Source organism: Lampetra planeri, chromosome 2 (genome assembly GCF_965212315.1).
Source record: "Lampetra planeri chromosome 2, kcLamPlan1.2.h2, whole genome shotgun sequence".
NCBI classification, from domain to species: Eukaryota; Metazoa; Chordata; class Hyperoartia; order Petromyzontiformes; family Petromyzontidae; genus Lampetra; species Lampetra planeri.
The window spans coordinates 6,408,669-6,428,095 of NC_136108.1; the positions used below are offsets into that span (position 1 = coordinate 6,408,669).

Here is a 19,427-nt window from a genome sequence, read left to right on the forward strand (position 1 = left end):
GGGGGTGTGGGGGTGTGGAGGTGGGGGTGTGGGGATGTGGGGGTGGGGGGTGGGGGGTGGTGGGGTGTGGGGGTGTGTGGGTGTGGGGGGTGTGGGGGTGTGGGGGGTGTGGGGGTGTGGGGGTGTGTGGGTGGGGGTGTGGGGGGTGGGGTGTGGTGAGGTGGGGGTGTGGGGGTGTGGGGTGTGGGGGTGTGGGGGTGTGGGGGTGGGGTGTGGGGGTGTGTGGGTGTGGGGGTGGGGGTGTGAGGGTGGGGGGTGTGTGGGGTGTGGGGGTGGGGTATGGGGGTGGGGGTGTGTGGGGGTGTGTGGGGTGTGTGGGTGGGTGTGTGGGGGGTGTGGGGGTGTGGGGGTGTGTGGGTGTGGGGTGTGGGGGTGTGGGGGGTGTGGGGGTGTGGGTGTGGAGGTGGGGGGTGTGGGGGTGTGGGGGTGTGGAGGTGGGGGTGTGGGGGGTGTGTGGGTGTGGGGTGTGGGGGTGTGGAGGTGGAGGTGTGGGGGTGTGGGGGTGTGGGGGTGGGGGTGTGGGGGTGGGGGTGTGGGGGTGTGGGGGTGTGTGGGTGTGGGGGGTGTGGGGGTGTGGGGGTGTGGAGGTGGGGGTGTGGGGGTGTGGGGGTGTGGGGGGTGTGGAGGTGGGGGTGTGTGGGGTGTGTGGGTGTGGGGGTGGGGGTGTGGGGGTGGGGGTGTGGGGGTGTGGGGGTGTGGAGGTGGGGGTGTGGGGGTGGGGTGTGGAGGTGGGGGTGGGGGTGTGGGGGTGGGGGTGTGGGGGTGTGTGGGTGTGGGGGTGGGGTGTGTGGAGGTGGGGGTGTGGGGGTGTGGGGGTGTGGGGGTGTGGAGGTGGGGGTGTGGGGGTGTGTGGGTGTGGGGTGTGGGGGTGTGGAGGTGGAGGTGTGGGGGTGTGGGGGTGGGGGGTGTGGGGGGTGTGGGGTGTGGGGGTGGGGGGTGTGGAGGTGGGGGGTGTGGGGGGTGTGGGGGTGTGTGGGTGTGGGGGGTGTGGGGGTGTGGAGGTGGGGGGTGTGGGGGTGTGTGGGTGTGGGGGTGGGGGGTGTGAGGGTGGGGGTGTGTGGGTGTGGGGGTGGGGTATGGGGGGGTGGGGGGTGTGTGGGGGTGTGGGGGGTGTGTGGGTGGAGTGTGGGGGTGGGGGGTGTGTGGGGGTGGTGTGGGGGTGTGGGGGTGTGTGGGTGGGTGTGTGGGGGGTGTGGGGGGTGTGTGGGTGTGGGGGTGTGGGGGTGTGGGGGTGTGGAGGTGTGTGGGTGTGGAGGTGGGGGTGTGTGGGGTGTGGGGGTGGGGGTGTGGGGGTGTGGGGGTGGGGGTGTGGGGGGGGTGGGGGGTGTGGGGGTGTGGGGGTGTGGGGTGTGGGGGGTGTGGGGGTGTAGGGGTGTGGAGGTGGGGGTGTGGGGGTGGGGGTGTGGGGTGGGGGTGGGGTGGTGGGGGTGGGGGTGTGGGGGGGTGTGGGGTGGTGGGGGTGTGGGGGGGGGTGGGGTGTGGGGGTGGGGGTGGTGTGGGGTGTGGGGGGGTGTGGGGTGGGGGGTGTGGGGGTGTGGGGGTGGGGGGTGTGGGGGTGGGGGTGTGGGGTGGGGTGTGGGGTGTGGGGGTGTGGGGTGGGGGTGTGGGGGGTGTGGGGGGTGGGGGGTGTGGGGGGGTGTGTGGGTGTGGGGGGTGGGGGGGTGTGGGGGGTGTGTGGGGTGTGGGGGTGTGGGGGGTGGGGGTGTGGAGGTGGGGGTGTGGGGGGTGTGGGGGGGGGGTGTGGGGGTGTGGGGGTGTGGGGGTGTGGAGGTGGGGGGTGTGGGGGTGTGGGGGGTGTGGGGGTGTGGGGGTGTGGAGGTGGGGGGGTGTGGGGGGTGTGGGGGTGTGGGGGTGTGGGGGTGGGGGGTGTGGGGTGGGGGTGTGGGGGTGTGGGGGTGTGGGGGTGTGGGGGTGGGGGTGTGGGGGTGTGGGGGTGGGGGTGTGGGGGTGTGGGGTGTGGGGGTGGGGGGTGTGGGGGTGGAGGTGTGGGGGGTGTGGGGGGTGGGGGGGTGTGGGGGTGTGGGGTGTGGGGGGTGGGGGGTGTGGGGTGGGGGTGTGTGGGTGTGGGGGTGGGGGGGGGGGGTGGGGGTGTGTGGGGGTGTGGGGGGTGTGGGGGGGTGTGGGGGGTGTGTGGGTGTGGGGGTGTGGGTGTGGGGGGTGGGGGGTGGTGGGGGTGTGGAGGTGGGGGTGTGGAGGTGGGGGGTGTGGGGGTGTGGGGGTGTGGGGGTGCACGTGCGTATTATTTAAAGAGAGGGGATCCCCCTCCGTGCACGTGCCCCGTCTCGCCGTCTCACCGCCGGCAGAGCTGACTTTGACGAGCACCAGCTCCTCGGCGGCGCCCAGCTTGTCGGTCGTCGGCGCTATCGCCTCCCTCACGGTGGCGGCCATCGGCACCCGGATCGTCATGTAGGTGTGGTCCGTGCAGTAGACCTTGAAGAGGACTGCACGTCAACCGGGGCGGTGCGGGTGGAGTGGGGCGCACAGAGGGAGGCAACGGTTTAAACGCTGCGCGCTGTGTACGCGTGCGCGGGAGTGCAAGAGGCATGAGCACGTAGAGAGATGTGGGGGGGGGGGGGGGGGTCAAGCAGCAGTAGTGTCATCCTATAATCATCTTCATGATGCACACTTAGTGCACTCAAGATAGTAGGGTTTTATATATATATATAGTCCTGAAATTGTGCACCGAACGTCAGAGACTTCCACAGTAATTGCATATCATGTAGCAAATAAAATGGCTTGGACACTCCATTAAGGCCCCTTTCATATTTAAACCGGGATAAAATAATCATGTTTCTCATCGCAGCAGGTAACGGGCGCAATCTTGAACAAACACTCTTTGAAAGGGCACTATAATATCCAGGTCCCAATTGCCTGTGGTCTCTTTTGATATTTCATTTTGCGGAAAAAAACTTTACCCCACCTGTGCGTCTTTAAGCCCTGCAACATCAAATTTTGAGTCTCTTCTACCGGGGACGTTTCCGACGACGCGAGGCGCGTTTTCCGACACTCGGCAATCTGGCACGCGCGACGCACGACACAGGCGCCGGTGGTGTGTTGATGACGGCTGCGTGTGGGGCACTGCTCACTCTCATCAGTCCCTCGGATGGGCTGACACTTCTGCAGACGCTCCTCTCCAATGCTGAACTGCCGCAGGAGACGTTTCTGTGGGGGGGCGGGGGGCGCGGGGAGGGCAGACATGAATGTGGAGTGCGGGAAAAAAACTCGTATCCCCGCCGCTCCCCTCAACTCCGCGGTGCACAGGGGTACACGGGAGAGAACGTGGCATCGCGAGACCCACGGAGGCCAATGATGACATTTTTTGTTTATTCCGTAACACCGCGCATCGCTGAAGTATCAAGTATTTCAGTCGTTCGTGCACATACGCATGGGTCAGTGAAGACACTTGCCTTCGGCGTGGACTTGTTTTGGATGCCGTTCGATAAACTGAAAAGCAAGTACGTAACTTCGTTAACAGAAATGCATAAAAACATCACAACGACTAAAACAACACGCGGACATGTGCTGTCGTGTTTAGGCCTTTGCTCGGCCGTGCTCACGTCCTGGCTTTGAGTTTCTCCAGCTCGGTCAGGTCTTCCTTGAGGCTGGGATGCAAACGTGCGTCATCCAGCACTGAGATGTGGAACTCCTGCAGAATCAGAGGCACACCTCGCTCGCTCAGTACCCTCACCTCCACTCACACCACACGCGTGTACATGTGCGAGTGTGTGTGTACACGCGTGTACGTGCGTGTGTACATGTGCGTGTACGTGCGCGTGTACGTGTGCGTGAGCAGCTGGAACCTCGAGGAAGGCGGTGGCGGCGACGTCCTCATGGAGGAGCTCCGCGTAAACGGTCGCCCACTGCAGCACGAGCCGCACGACGCGCCGCTTGGTGCTCAGCGAGTAGTCGGCCTTCTCCTGCTCCGAGCCCTGCGACCGCGTCGACTCGGCGTGGTACGTGCGGCGGCCTCGTCAAGGACACGCACGGGAGCCCCCTGCTCGCGGTGTCTCGCCGAACGCGACGCGCGCGCGGCCGTCGCACGTCGCGTTCGGTTTGCCGTCGCCCACGCTCGGAGAATTGGCCGGCCGTACACCGCCCGGTGGCCGGCGGCTGGAGTTTGGCAAGCATTCCGAGATGTCGAACGGCGGCGTTTTGTTTAGACGTTCCCCGGCGCGTGGGGCGAAACGCGGGACGTCACGCCGAAAAACACGCGGGCACGATCCGGAGAACGCACCGTGGAGCCAGGCGGCGCGGCGGCGGAGAAAAAACCCTGCCGCGGTGACATTACCGAGAATCGTGTCAGACATCCAACGAGGACGGGAGCTGTGATCGCGGCAGCAGAGCACAAACCACGTGGGCAATTAACAAAGATCAATGGCGTCCGTGCCGGTGCTCCGATAACGCCGGACGGCGACGTCACACGAGGGTGTGCAGGAGACCGGTGGCTACATCGGTCTTCATTCCACGCAGCTTGGCTTAGCGCGTGCAATCCCAGGCGTTGACGGCGCCGATCAGGCGGAGGGTCTTCACCGTGGAGGATGTTTAAAACGCCAACGCTCAATCAGCAGCGAGTGCAGAGCGTTGTGTGTAAAGAGGGATTTCGACGCTGTGTACAAATGTGATACAAGCGCGCTCATTGGTGGATTTTGACTTCTATATTTGGGGGGGGGGGGAGGAAGAAGTTCGCTTTGTCCCTCACATTAGGAATCGTGGGTGCATTTCATAAAGAAATTTACATTATATAAATAAATGTATTATAAACTACTAAAAATAATATTTAATAAAGGTGCCCAGTTTGGGCGGGGCATTGCCCCCTGTACCCCCCCCCACCCCTGTAAACTCCGCCCATGCACGCGCTGCAGGTGCAAGTGCGAGCACGGCTCGTGTATGAATGCGAACAGCGGGCGACAGCGGTTGCTTCGATGGATATGTCTCGCCTCTCCATGCGTTAAGATGCCCCCCCCCATTCATTGACGGAACCTCTAAAGCAGCTGCGTCGTTCAGTCAACTTAAAATTGATTTCAAAGAAGCCGCCGCGATTCAGCATCGGCAGCGTGCCATTAATCCGAGCTAAGCGTTCGGGACGGACGCCTCTCTTGGACGCCAGGCCTGCTAGCGCGCCCGCCATCGTCGTTGTTCGTGACGCGCGTGTGTGTGCGCTTGCGCGGCAGGGCAGGATATTGTCCCATGAGAGCGGGGCACAGCTGGCTGCTCGGCATGAACGCCACGTGGGTGAGCAGGAAGTCTCCCAGGAAGGTTTCTGCGAGGAAACACGACGGGGCTGCCATCAATCTCCACGCAGAGCGAGGGGCCGGGAGGAAACCCGTGACACGATGCGCGAGCGTGTGTGCCGTGTGCGCGCATTGCACAAGAGCGGCTCACGTGATCCCAACGGGACCGCACAGACTTTAAGGGAACACAAGCGACCCGAGTTAGATGAATCCCAGTGGATACCAAGTCGCAGTTGTGTCTTATCGGTCTATTTCCATTAGATAATGTCATTCGGTGGCATTGTTCAAGTAATGGTAGGAGCCGGAAAGAAAGGTAGACCTCATAGAGAATGGCTTGACGAGATTGGTGCAAAGAGATGTTGCACTTCTTGAGCACACTGCCACAAGAGTGAGGAAAGTGGAAAAAATGACGAAATGTGCAGTGGACACATACGGGCTATCTGCCCCATGGGTCGTGAGAATGATGATGATGATGATGATAATTCACGTACAATCCATAATACAGATTTTTTTTTGGGTGAGATCGCAATCTACCCCAAAAAAAACCTGTATTACTGATGATATTACTCTTTGGTTCTGTCGGTTAAGTCACATAAGTATAAAAATAATAGATCACGACGTTTCGATCACAACACAAGCAATCGTCATCAGGTGTCGTGATCTATTAATTTTATACCTGCGTGACTTTACCGAAAGAACCAAAGAGTATGGATTCCTGCAGTCACGAAAGCTTCAAATCAAGATTGATGATATTGGTCGCGAAAGCCTACGTGTGAAACTCCACGTACAATGCCTTCAAACGGATTACAAACGGTCGACTGCGGCGTTGGGTTTTAGAAGCGATGGAGCGCGCTGGTCGGGGAGGCGGCTTACCCTTCGTGTCATCGAACTTGGTGTCGGGCCGCATCGTCTCCAGCAGGTGCTCGAGGATCTTGTCGGGGGTCCCGGACATCACCGAGTACCTGGTGGCGTGAGAAAGACACGAGCGCCGTTCAGTAGCTCGCCTGGGCCCTGGCGCATGGAATGAAATGGGGCCTCTTGTTCAATATCCCCTCCCTCTTCAGAGCCCAGCCCGTGGGCCCCTCTGGCCCATGGGCCCCACGGTGCAGTTGCACCGCCTGCGCACCCGGTAGTTACGCCACCGGAGCCGGCGGGTGGTCAGCAGCTGGGGTCCAACAGCGTCACGGCGAAAAGTTCACAAGCATCGCGGCTCACATTTGCCTCTTCAGCGTAGACAGGGATATTGAAACATTGAGAATCGTCGCCATGACAATGATGTTTAACATTCGGAATCAACAGACCAAAGTCGAATTCGGGATCTGTGTCTTTGGTGGTCGCCGCACCGCTAGGTGAACGGCTCGTGTTCGCTGTGTGGGCATGGAACGATTCACATTTCAAAATACAAACTTGATGTTGGTTGCGCGTGTGAATGCCCAACGGCGTTGAGTTTGCTGCAATGTGAGGATGGGTGCATCTGGGCCGGGCAGCAGGGCTTACTTGTAGTGCACCTGGGAACCGCCCTGCAGGGCCACCCTGCCCCCCGACGGGATCTTCTCGAGCACCAGGACGTCTTGGCCGTGCTCCTTGAGCCGCACCGTGTTGGCCTCCACATCCTGCAGGGAGGGGCGAGGGGGGGCACACGGTGGTGATGGTCGCAACGGTTAGCGTAGCGCACTGAGTAACGAGCTGCACTACGCTAACTCGATGACCCAAGTTTCCATTTTCGCCCATGGCCAACACAAGTGCCGAATCTCTTAACCGGATTCTGGGCCTCCCCTAGGTTGACTCAGCCTCTCATGAGTACGTTGTGCGATGTGTAAACATCGCCATTGGGGAGACAAAGGTGGCAAGGCATTATGCTGGCCACCACCCACCCCCTCGTGTGCCGTGCCGGTCTTCATAGAAGCTCGATAAAAACACTTGCCCCAACAGTTTGTTAAGGCTATATATGGAGGAACTTTGTTTTTGATGGTTGCCGTACCGTTAGGCGAACGGCTCGTAATCACTGTGGACATGGAACCATTCTGCCCTCCTCCTCCTCCCAGTGATGCTATTGTCACGATTTGGGGTCATAATTCAAAACGAGAATCAATTATCTTGGCGACTCACCTCTAGCGAGTAATTTGTATCATTTCTCATTTATTTTCATCTCGTTTGCATAGTTTTGTTTGCGTCATTAACCAAAAGTAGCAGCGTATTAGTGGGATATAATTGTCATTAATAATAAATAGATAATTATGAAATGCTTAAGTTTATGTATGTATTATGGGTGTAAGAATCGATCTCAAGTAATTAATAAATGTCTAGCTACGTACCCATCGCCGTGGTATTGATACCAATATTAAAATTGGCTCATTGCACGAATGATGAATGGTGTTAATGCTTATTAATACCATTCATCCGAGGCCAGAGCCCTCATCCCCTGCCACCCCCTGTAGCCCAGATCTCTGCACTTTAAATCGCCCCCAGAGTTTGGCTGCAAAGCGAAACATACTCGCAGGATTCGGTTAAAGTCCTCTTTGTCCACACGGAGGAAGTGGCAGTTGTCTTCTCGCAGGACAATGGAGGCCGCCCGAGGAGCGTCGTTCACCAGGGCCAGCTTTCCAAAATCATCGCCTTCGTGGAGCGTGCACACAACGCCCTGCGACACACACACCACCACGGACACGCCTCGGTAATCCACCCACCGCCGTACCCCACACACCTCACGGGGCCGCGCCTTACAGGAGACGTCAGCCTTTACCGGATTCGGCAGACTTACAGGAGACAGCCTGGAGTGAGATGGGTGTTTGGGAAGCTGCAAAACTATATATTTTTTTTTTTACCGAGTAAGCCCACTGAGCTGTATAGCTCTTTTTCAGAAGCGACGTGGCCACAAATGATAGTCCAACGAAGTGGCTTACCAAGTGGAAATTTCATAGCAGCCAAATACTCTTAAATGCATGTTTCTAAATGCGGAGGAAAAAACCGGAGGACCCGAAGACAACTCCACGTGACCACGGGGAGAGAAAACAAGCAAACTCCAAGTATACAGGCATCAGGGTCAGGATCGAACCCACAACCTGCTGTATATCAGGCGAGGTAGTTAACATCTCGCCACCACGGCACCCGTAGAGGCTGGACACTCACGAAGCGCAGACTCACGCACGCTCTTCTCTGCCACCCTGACACTCATCTCCTCGTTCACACAAACATCCTTCCAGAAATGCTCCACTGTGAACAAAACGGAGGCCTCTGTGGCCAGTGAAGTTGCGGCTTCCTTAAAACCATGAGAACGGACGGTGGCCACAGAGATGGTCGAACACAGGAGGGAGGCTCGCGTTTCACGATCGCCTGCAGTGACCCTCAAGTGCACAGAAGTGCAACGCGCCAATTTCCACAGTTTCAGGGGTAGGGGGGGGGAAATCACCCCCATCACCCCCACCCCCTCCTCCCCCAACATCCTAGGATCTGCCAGTGATTCTGCCATGCAACATTCTCAATATTATATATATTGTTGCATATCTAAATTATATTTTACATTCGTAATTGATGTAAAAGAGATGTTTAACATTACTTAATCCGACACAATGTTAATTCTACTGTGTTTAATTATTATTATAAATTATATATATATACCATAAATAAAAGTGTCTCATGGATTGAGACGCAAACGGGTTAGGGTTAAGTGGCGCAGGCTTGAGAAGGGAGGGCTGCTCTGCACCTGCAGCTCCATTACCTTTCCATAGATGACGACGTTGACGGAGCCCTTGAGGATGATGTACCACGAGGTGCCCTCCTCGCCCTGGTTAAACACTGCAGAGGGCAAATGCAACCGCGAGTCATTGCGAGCAATCGCGCACCCTTCAATTTAAATCAAGTAAAGCGGAGCGTCCAGAAGTGTTTATAATCTGTGCGTGTTACCTGCCAGCAAATATGGACGAGAAACATTGACAAAGACATTCTGTTGGTTGGTTTACTTGAACTGTAAACGTATTCATGTCATGCTTCCAAAGATGGAATTTGGATGCAAACATCTGTAGAAACTGAATAACAGTTTTAAAAAATGCAGATCAAGTCAGATTAACGGGAGTCACAACAATCTCCTCATTTGGTGTCAAGGTGAAGTATGGGGAATTAAATAACGCATTTAAAAGTGAAAAGAAAAAAAGAAAACTGCCACTTAGTGGGTTAAATAATTGCTTGGAGGGACGCGCGTGGCCACTTACAGATGGTGCCAGCTTTGGCGTGGGATTCAAAGATCAGTACGCTGGCCAGCTCCCGCCTCACCTGCACCCACGACATCGCACACACGCGCCGGACGGTGAAACAGCGCAGTGCGGCAGCACCTCCATATCAACACGAACCGCTCGAACCCTAACCCCTCCAGATGAACACGAATTGCTCTAACCCTAACCCCTCCAGATGAACACGAACCCCATCTAACACTAACCCCTCCAGATGAACACGAACCCCATCTAACACTAACCCCTCCAGATGAACATTAACCCCTCTAACCCTATCCTTCAAGTTGAACTCTAACCCCCGTTCACACTGGACCGCGTGACTCATTTTGTAAAGAAACCTCAGCACTCGTGGGTTGTCTGGATTCTCATAGTGTCAATGGCACGGTTTCTTAAGTAGTTACAGATTTTGCATTCAATTCGTTTAATTCACAGCAATACAAAACACAAACACTCATGCATATACCTCAATGCTGCTTTTGCTCGAATAACCTAAATGTGAAGCATCACTAAGAGTCGAGTGTCAATGCTGCCTTGTACCGCTAAGCTAATGCACGTAAACATTGCTCCGGGTAGACATACATTGTTTTCCATCCATCGAGTCTTCTGCTAAACTTGAGCAGGAGTCGGATCTGTGCACTCACCGTGATGGAGAGATGGGAGAGGGCCTTGATGTGAAGAAGCTCCTCGTAAATTATCTCCAGGTCGTCCGGCCCCCGCTGACCGGGTCTGCATCGGTCAGAAACAACCACGCTCACTCAGAGACCGTCCTGTATTGCAGGACACCCATGCCCTTGTGCCAATCCACTGCTGGACGCAGGCTTGCCCATGTTGTTTGGGCAAGCAGGACGTTAGTTGACCACGTTTGGTTCGAGTGGGCTCAAGACGGCAACAGATCTTCTGTGGATGGCAGTCACCCATTCATCCAACTGCATATCCAGGCTGAAATATACTGCTTCGCTTCCGAGATCTGACGATATCTGACGATATCTTATCTTATCTTAACGGAATTTATATAGCGCCTTAACGAAGGCACTTTACGAATAATTAACAGCAGTACGCGTCATAATAGGGGTTTTCCCAATTTTTTCTGGCAACAAAAAACAGGTGTTAAGATGTTAAAACACCAAACTGAAACTTTTTTACAAGGAATCATGTCTGCATTAACCACAATGCTTGTGGTCAGAATGCAAACAAAAAAACGCACTCTGACAGTATGTGCATTGTCCTTGAAACTGATCGTTCCACACCAGAGACAGCTTTCTTTTGAGCCTCGTCTCAAACGGTGAATGTAATGGTGGAGATAAGGTGAAAGAAGTAGATGAGAGGAAACAGTGGGAAAATCTGTGATGCGTGAATTCGGTGAAGGCGAAATTAATGACAGGAATGATGATGAATGGATTGAATGAATGGGGTTTAGTGAGTGATAGCGATGTAATGCGAATATGAAGGGGGAACAGTGAGGGTGGTGGTTTTGAGGAGGAGATTAAGGGGTCGTGGGGTGAGCTAGAGAACAATAAGAGAGTTTTTAGTGAGGAGCAAAAGCGAGCGAGTGAAGGTGGCTGTTTAATGTGGAGGGGAAGTTTTTTCCAGTCAAGGGGGGGCAGGAAGGGAAAAATAGCGACAGCGTGGATTGAGCACACGGAGGAGGAGGAACAGACAGAGAGAGAGACAGCAACGATTGAGAACGTGTGCATTGTGGGCGTTTTGTTCTTGCACGCAGAGCACCGATAAATAGCCAGATACACCGATACACAGGGGTGTACATTCGTAACGCTGCCAGCCCCACCACCCCCTAACGGTCGTCCAAGACTCGCGCGCGCGGGTTTCATTCGCCGTCGCAGAGAACAGCTGCCCCCGAATGCTCAATGCAAATCAGTTGCAGCACGTGCACGGGGAAGAGTCGGCAGAAGAACACCCTCCCCGACCGCACGGCCTCCGCTCAAGGGCGATCAATGTCCCCTTCGCTAATGAAAGACTCCACAGCCCGAAATCCGTTTCTTCACGGAAATAGCCACACGGTTATTCCTCCAGGCAGCGGCAGTGTCAGCGGCATCATCATCAAGCGTGATCGCCTCTGCCTGGACATTACACAGCGTGACACACTGGCTCCGGCTGTCATCCATATGTCAGAGAGTTTTATGTAATCCGTGTATGTATGTTGAACTTCTTTTGCACTGTACGCATCCAACCGTGCTAATCGGAGGTGCGTGGGTGGGGGGCCAACAATCTAAACACAAGAAAAACTGGTTGATGAGGACAAAAATATGTTTTCGGTGATACTCTCCATGGATTTTGTCAATGTCATCACAAGTCATGATCAATCCACTGCTGGCTGAAGGCCTCCCTAATGTGTCTCCATCTACCACGGTCCTGCGCATGTTCCAAGGGGGGTGGTCCCGATAGTTTTAGCTTTTTAAATATGGGTTTGCATTAATGTGTGTATGTATATATATAAACAACATTCCACGTATTTTCTCTGGTAAATATTTAAACACACCCCCCCTACCCCAACTCCCTCGGATCTGCCACTGATCCTGCCATGCAACATTGTCAATTTTATATATATAAACAAAATTATGTGTAAATAAAATTGTACATTCGTAATTGATGTAAAAAGTTGCTTGGCATGAAATAATCCAACACAATGTTAATTTGACAGTTTGTTTTCTTATATAAAAGATATATATATATAAAAGTGTCTCATGGACTGAGACACAAACAGGTTAGTGTCAAGTGTCGAGTTTTGCAGTTTGCACTCCAACCGCACAGTGTCACTCGGGTAGCTGGATATCCCGATTCTGGGTGCAAAACAGGAAACATCCCCGTCTGCCAGGAACATGCTGCCAGCGAGCACCTGTGAAGGCCGCTGTTCCAAGACAAGGCGTTCACACCCGGCAGCTCAAGCTCTCAGCTCTCGGAAACAACAACAAACTCGCTCGTCCTCGCTCCCAATCCGCCACACACTGCATGAACCACATGTGCTTGTGGCAAAACGTGTGAACAAACACGCTCCGATAATATATATGCGTTGCCTTTGAAACCGATTGGCCTACGCCAGAGACGGCCTTCTTTTTGGACTTGTCTCACCAGTGCTAGAGACCAGAGATCGGCAGAAGGCGAAGAGTATACGACAAATTAATTGGCGCGTTGGGATTAGAAAACATTGGCGGGCGAGAGCAATTTTTATTTGGCCGTTGAGAAGAGTGGAGTGGGCTCGCGCGGGACTCGGCATGGCTATAAGGGATGGTGGGGGGCCCAATAGGACGTCGACCATGGAGACGGAGCAATGGGAACAGGCTGTGTGCAGATGCTAGACGGACCGTTCGAACCTGCACCCCTCCCCATATCAACACGAACCGCTATAACCGCTCCAGATTAACATGAACCCCATCTAACCCTAAGACCTCCAGATGAAAATGAACGGCTCTAACCCTAACCCCTCCAGATGAACATTAACCCCTCTAACCCTATCCTTCAAGTTGATCATGGTTGATGACGATGTTGATCGCTCGTCAAAGCGTGCGTCGGTAAATTCGAGTGCATCAGTCACGAGAGTGCACGTGCTAGAGCAATGATAAAGATCGCATCAGTCATGCGGTGCAATCGTCACAAACAGCCTAACTCAGTAACAGTAAGGAGTGCGTTCAAAGAGAGTAATTTGGTGGTTAGTGGCACAGCACGAGGCCACATTGTTATGGGGACAACAAAACCACACACACGCTACACACACACGCCCTACACGTCACACACACGCACTATATGCCACACACACGCCATACAAACACGCCACGCACACACTCTATACACCACACACACACACGCCACAAACACCACACACATGCTTTACAATCCACACACACGGCACACCCCACATAAATACGCTCCACGCATTATACACTCCACACACCATACACTCCACACAACAACGACCTTTGCCACTTAGTGTCGTTACCACAGCGCTTGTGCCAGGCTAGGTGCACTTTGTGGCCCCGTGAAGTGTCAATGGCTTGCTGACAGGAGGTCACAGGAGAGACCCAGGTTTTTTTATGGGGTTACTGACGGGGAAGACTGGCAGATGCACCACTTGTGCTCCCTACTGTGCCAAATGGCTGCATTTTAGCCACACGGTGCTCCCACTCGTTGCTTCTCTGCACTCCGTTCTTGTTGGAGGGCGACGGCCTCCAAATGCCAAGCAACGTCCGCTGCTACCAGTCATCTGCAAGTCCAATTAGTGCCACGTCTTTCTGCACAGCATCAACTCCATCTCTCCTCTAGTCCGTTGGCTGTCCAGTTAGGCCAAAGAGAAGCTGCTTGGCCATGCGGTGTCCGGGGATGCGGGCGACATGACCCAGCCGACGCAGCCTTGCCCGCCAGCAAAACTCAATGTTGGGACTGTGTCCAGATCTTGACACTCCACACAACAACCGCCATTCACCACGAAGTGGCGGTGACGTCACCACAGCGCTTGTGCCAGGCTTGGTGCATTTGGGGCTACGTGAAATGTCGAAAGGCTTGCTGGTGGGATGTAACGGGACGGACTCAAGTCCCATGGGTTGACTGACTGAGATGACTGGCAGATGCACCAGCTGTGCTCCTCAACAAAGACAAAGATCCCCCTATAGCCTTAACAGACTCTTGGGAGTAAGTGCTGTTAGCCAGCACCTATAAAGGCTCAGAAGGCACACACGGGGGTGGGTGGCCAGCACCATGCCCGGCCGCCTTTGCCAGGTACTCATTTGAGGCTGAGTCGAAGTAGGGGAGGCCCATAACTGGTTCAAATAGTCGTCGTCGTCGTTGACCGTGAGCAGGAATCGAACTCGGGTCGCTGGGTTCATAGCGCAGCGCGCCAACCGTCGCGCCACTGCTCCCCACACGCGCACACATACACACGCCGAGCGTGTGGCGCTGCGCCCGTGACTCACGAGCACTGACCGAGTCACCTCAGTCAGTCAGCCCATGGCACCTGGGTCTGCCCCGTGACCTCCTGCAGGCGGGTCCGTTCGATACTTCACGTGGCCTTAACGTGCGCATGGCTTGGCACAAGTGCCGTGGTGAACGGCGGTTGTTGCGGTTGTTGTTGTTGTGACTCACGGCTTGCGCAGGATCATCCTCATGAGGGCGTCGGGGCCGAGCTGCGACAGGAGGATGAGCGTCTCCTGCAGCTCCTCCTCGCTCTCGCGCAGCTCGTCCACCAGGGGGAACAGCGGCGTCTCCGCCTCGTCCTCCAGGAAGCGGTAAAAGAGCAGCTTGTCCTGGAAGTTCTGCTCCTGGTCGACTGCGTGAGAGACGACACGGGACACGGAGCAAAAAAACTTCGACGCCGGTCGATTCATTTTAGCGGAGGCACTTGTTTGCACGGACGAACCTCAACAAGGAGCTGTGCAAGCCAACCATAAATGACATGGACACTAAGAGACAAAGAAATAGATACATTGTATAGCCTATTAACAGACCGTTGGGGCAAGTGCTGTTAGCGAGCACCTATGAAGGCTGGACAGGCACTCGAGGGGGTGGGTGGCCAGCACCACGCCCGGCCGCCTTTATCTCCCGAGTGGCGATGTTTAAACACCGCACAGGTACTCATTTGAGGCTGAGTCAACCTAGAGGAGCCCCAGGACCGATTCAGATAGTCACTGGTGTTGGGCATAACCGGGACTCGTACTCAGGTCGCTGGGTTCGTAACGCAGCGTGCTAATCGTTGCACTACCGTTCCCAACTCGTGGACACACACACACACACACATGCGCTTTGGATCATCATCATTGGTAAGTCAAGTATTTATTATCCTATTTATTGTCTAGGAATGTTTTTTGTATTGGGATTTTACGCGTTCATTTCAATCATTTAGTTTTTAGTCTGTTTGGCACAGCACAGTACTCATTTTAAATGTGATGTGTCTATTTTTGGTTGCCGTGTACCTAAGCCCATTATTTTTAGGTCAGGCTTAAGTATTGAATATCGCGGTTTTTGCCTTTCATGGTACTTTACAAGAACGTAACCTCTTTCCCCCTCCTCCCGGCGATATTCAAGGGTCTCCTGTAATTCATTCCTCGCCAGACATGTTTGGAATTCCTCACTGCATAAATGTCATTTGTGAAAAATCACCAATGAAGTACGCGTGGCCGTAGTAAAATAGTGGAGAGCACTTAAGAAAAAAAACCTTTTTCTTGTTGATCTTTTTGATCGGTGATCAACAAGAAACGGGGGTTTCCCTCCTCCCACTCACAGCCTCTACACACAGTGGGGCCCTGGTGAAAGAGACTTAAAATGTCACCCGGCTGTCCAATTTCCTGTCTCTTCAATAGCCCAGCACGCCGGTGCAATTGCAACGACGACGACGATGCTGCTGCCGCCACTGTCGGCGCACTCGATTGGCGCTTGACCGCCCCCTTACGCGCGCGCCACCTCGGCTACACCGCCCCGGCAACGACTGCGACGGCCATTACCGTGATTGAGGACACCCTCCTCCAGCAGAACCTGCCACATGGCGACGGCCTGGGTGCGCGCGTGCACGCTCGGACTCTGCTGCATGAGCCAGTCGACGAGCTCGGCCCCCACGCAGCACCGCCTGTCCCACACGCACGCACACCAACACAAATTAAGATCCCCCGTGTAGCCTTTAACAACAGGCTGTTGGGGCAAGTATTATGGACTCTTTATTTTACGATTTTTTATTTTGCCAGGTAAGGCCCACTGAGCTATATAACTCTTTTTCAGAAGCGACCTGGCCACAAATGAAAGCTCAACGAAGTGGCTCGTCACGTGCAAATGTACAGCAGCTAAATACCCTGAACGCACTTTTCTAAATATAATAGGTCATCGGATGTTGAGCTCGGACGCACCTGTAGGTTTTCAGGTGGTACTTGCGGTCCCTGATCATGTGAGAGGCCCTGCTCAGGATCACGTTCCTCAGGACGACACCAGCGTGGAGGATCTTCTCCGAGGGGACCTGCGAACCAACCGGCGTCGTGTTAACATCGCTCGTGGGGTTTTTTTCCGCGTGAACGCGACGTCGCGATCAGACTTTAACGACACGCGCGCAGGTGTGGGCTGCGTGCACTGAAGTCCCCTCAGTCGGTGTTACGCAGACCACCGGCTTACTACTCCTGTGGCCATTTTGTAGTGTCTTATGTGACCAACTAATAAAAAAGAGAAATATGTAGCGAGCCGACATGTTCTTGTTAAATCTAGTTGCGTTCCGGCCAGAACTACGTTTTGTGTTGCGATGGCTGTTCTCGTCAGGATTTAATTATCATTGCCTTGAGACGTAGCTATTGGAAACTTGATCTTGATTAAAATTGTGCTTACGCATGCACGCGCCCCAAGAGTAAATACCAATTGAGCGGTGCTGCTCAGTAACGGAATGACAGGACCGTGTACCATACAGGACGTGGCAGCATCAAGCATATGCGACTGAAGTGGGCCTTGAAAGCCAAACGTCTCTGCTGGACTGCCGATGACCGAACAATATCATAGAGCGAGCGAATTTCCTATTGCACCAGGATGGCTACTCAGCAGGGATCATGGCACTGCTGTTGATCCTGATGCAAATGTCAGTCGCCATGTGCAAAGATGGACTATGATCAAATATCACCGTGAACTGGGATGCAACCATGCAACCATTTGAAGAGTTAATCTGTCTTCAGGCAATACAGTTTCACCCACTGAAACAATGACCCATTATACTTTTAGCATTGCAAAAGGCAAAGAGGTTAATTCCAACAATGTCAACGTACACCACATTGCATTTCATGTTGGCCTGACACAGAGCTTCACAGAGTCCGGTACTTGTCACGTAACAAGGTCAGCTGACTGTGGAATTCAGTAGCAATATCCACGCACAGACACTGACAACAATAACAACACGTGGATATTTTGTGTCACGTGTTGTGGTCAATTATATGCGTTGTGTGAAGCTGCACATAGCAACCCACGCCAATGGATTCCTGACCGACACAATGTTGCGGTATGGGCTATATGAAACTGTACTCTTTGGTTTTTTCGTTAAAGTCATGTAGGTAAAAAAATAAAATAAATTAAATCACGATTTAATTAATTTTAATTTTTACCTCCGTGACTTTACCGCAAAAACGAAAGAGTATGAATCCTTGCAGTCACGAAAACTTCAAATCTAGAATTATATGAAACTGCTATTGCGAGCGATACGATTTTACAATCACCGAGTGTGCACGTCACGTGCTCCAGAGGCACATGGGATAACAGCCTTGAGTCAACGTGAAGCACGGTGGACTGGAATGAAAGAATCTCTGTGCTAGGATCTGGATGTCAGTGCACAGCGCTGGCAATGAGGTCCGCTCATCCCACCCTCCCATAGTGCAAGCCAGCTGAGTTAAGGCAGCTTACACTTCTACTCGGGTAGAGTGCTGGCACCGTGGTTAGCACACTGCATGATGAATCCAACGATAGGTAGAGTGTGTGTGTTTTACCGTGGAGTGGTGGCAGATTGGTTAATCACAGAGCTATGAACTCAGCGAACTGAGTTCCATTCCCGGCCATGAATAAAGTCAATGGTGAGCGATTTCTGAAATTGTCCTGGGCCCCCCTTTGCCAACCAGTGTGATGATGAATGGTCAAACAAACCTCCATGACCGAAGAGTGTGGGGAAGCCTTCACTCAGCAGTAGATTGACGAAAGGCTGTAAATCACTATTGTTGTATTTTATACCTCCATTAGTCACCATTGTGTTTGAGATAGAAATGGACAAATTTGTCAGTGTCTTTAATTATTGCATCTACGGAGAAAAAAACCCGTCGATTTCATTGCATCTGGTTACGCTGCAACCACTGTATTATATTTCTGCATGTCTCCTTCATTGCGTGGTGCAGTGTAATTGGCATAGGCCCTGATGCAAGGAATGACATATGGGGCCCCCTGTACAATTTGCCAGCAATGTTTGTGGCTTGGTGCCTGGGCGCACCCCTCCAGCTCACGGCCGCTGATGCAACTGCACAGCCTGCACGCTCTACGGCTGGAACACAAACCCCGTGGGAGAAGGTCAAGGTTCACGTCCATCCAGTGCCGCGGTGCGTGTGGTGTGTGTGGCGAGCAAACAGAAGGGGTGGGGGGGGGGGTTACCTGGCTCATGAGCGAAACCTGGCCCAGAGGTTTTAATGGCCGGTGGGAGACTGTGGTCTCTATTATAGGAGTCTGGAACAAAACAAAAAAATACAAAAAACGGAATATGCATGCATGGCAAACAATGCAACAGAACGAAAGCAAAAAAACCCCATTAAAATCAATCAAACTTTGAACAACAAAACACAGACGTGCACCGAATACAATGAATTACAGTACGTGGCAAACGAACGGAACTGTCAATTAAATTACGTGGCGAGTAATTGAATAAGCAATAGGAAGCGTTTGTAAAGAGGCGCCTGCAAATACCACTGCAGGTTTAGTGTTCCAAAGAGTGGCAACCGTAAGCACCACGGCCGTGAGTCACAACACAGCAGCTCAGGTGACGTGTTTACGGCTCTGCCGCCTGACACGGTCAGGCTTGGAGGTTGCCGGCACCTGGCAGGTGTTTCCAACGTCACGCGAGGAGGGCTCGGTTCCAGCAGCGCATGCATCGCGTTCAAGGGCCAGGTGACCGTGCATGTGCACAGGCCCGCTTCCGCAGGGAAGCTGAACGCAAGTGACGAATGCGCAACGGGCTTTGCCGAGACCATTACGGTGATCGCGAGGCTTCGCTGCTGCCCAAATAAAGCTTTAATCTTTTGCCTCTGTGAATCTACGAATGCTCCATTTACTCGCCGCTCTCGTTATTGCCGCTCCAACCGAGTTCTCTTAAAGAGCTCCTTTCTCACTCCCGCACATCTCCGAGATCGTCATCGGCCACGGTCAATCCACGGTTGGATGAGGGCCTCCCTGAGCTATCGTCGTCACCGTCTCTCTCACGACGCAGCAATATGGAATGAGAATTAGTCCACCGTAAAACTGTGCCCGAATT

At 53.8% G+C, this 19,427-nt stretch overlaps 1 protein-coding gene across 4 annotated transcripts in view; it reads right to left on the bottom strand.

Moving 5' to 3' along the window:
* RAPGEF4 (Rap guanine nucleotide exchange factor 4) overlaps positions 1-19,427 on the bottom strand; it is a 79,987-nt gene that overhangs the window by 8,056 nt on the left and 52,504 nt on the right. For 3 of the 4 annotated variants that reach the window (XM_078604664.1, XM_078604663.1, XM_078604661.1), the window contains 16 exons: positions 18,554-18,625; positions 16,300-16,406; positions 15,904-16,025; positions 14,549-14,732; positions 10,099-10,183; positions 9,440-9,500; positions 8,950-9,026; positions 7,726-7,872; positions 6,729-6,844; positions 6,105-6,193; positions 5,182-5,260; positions 3,801-3,957; positions 3,558-3,646; positions 3,408-3,444; positions 3,087-3,162; positions 2,295-2,441 (listed from right to left, as the gene is read on the bottom strand). In XM_078604664.1, the coding sequence (XP_078460790.1) occupies positions 2,295-2,441; positions 3,087-3,162; positions 3,408-3,444; positions 3,558-3,646; positions 3,801-3,957; positions 5,182-5,260; positions 6,105-6,193; positions 6,729-6,844; positions 7,726-7,872; positions 8,950-9,026; positions 9,440-9,500; positions 10,099-10,183; positions 14,549-14,732; positions 15,904-16,025; positions 16,300-16,406; positions 18,554-18,625 (1,645 nt within the window). The remainder of the gene's footprint in view (positions 1-2,294; positions 2,442-3,086; positions 3,163-3,407; positions 3,445-3,557; positions 3,647-3,800; positions 3,958-5,181; positions 5,261-6,104; positions 6,194-6,728; positions 6,845-7,725; positions 7,873-8,949; positions 9,027-9,439; positions 9,501-10,098; positions 10,184-14,548; positions 14,733-15,903; positions 16,026-16,299; positions 16,407-18,553; positions 18,626-19,427) is intronic. The other variant, XM_078604665.1, reaches the window with a different exon arrangement.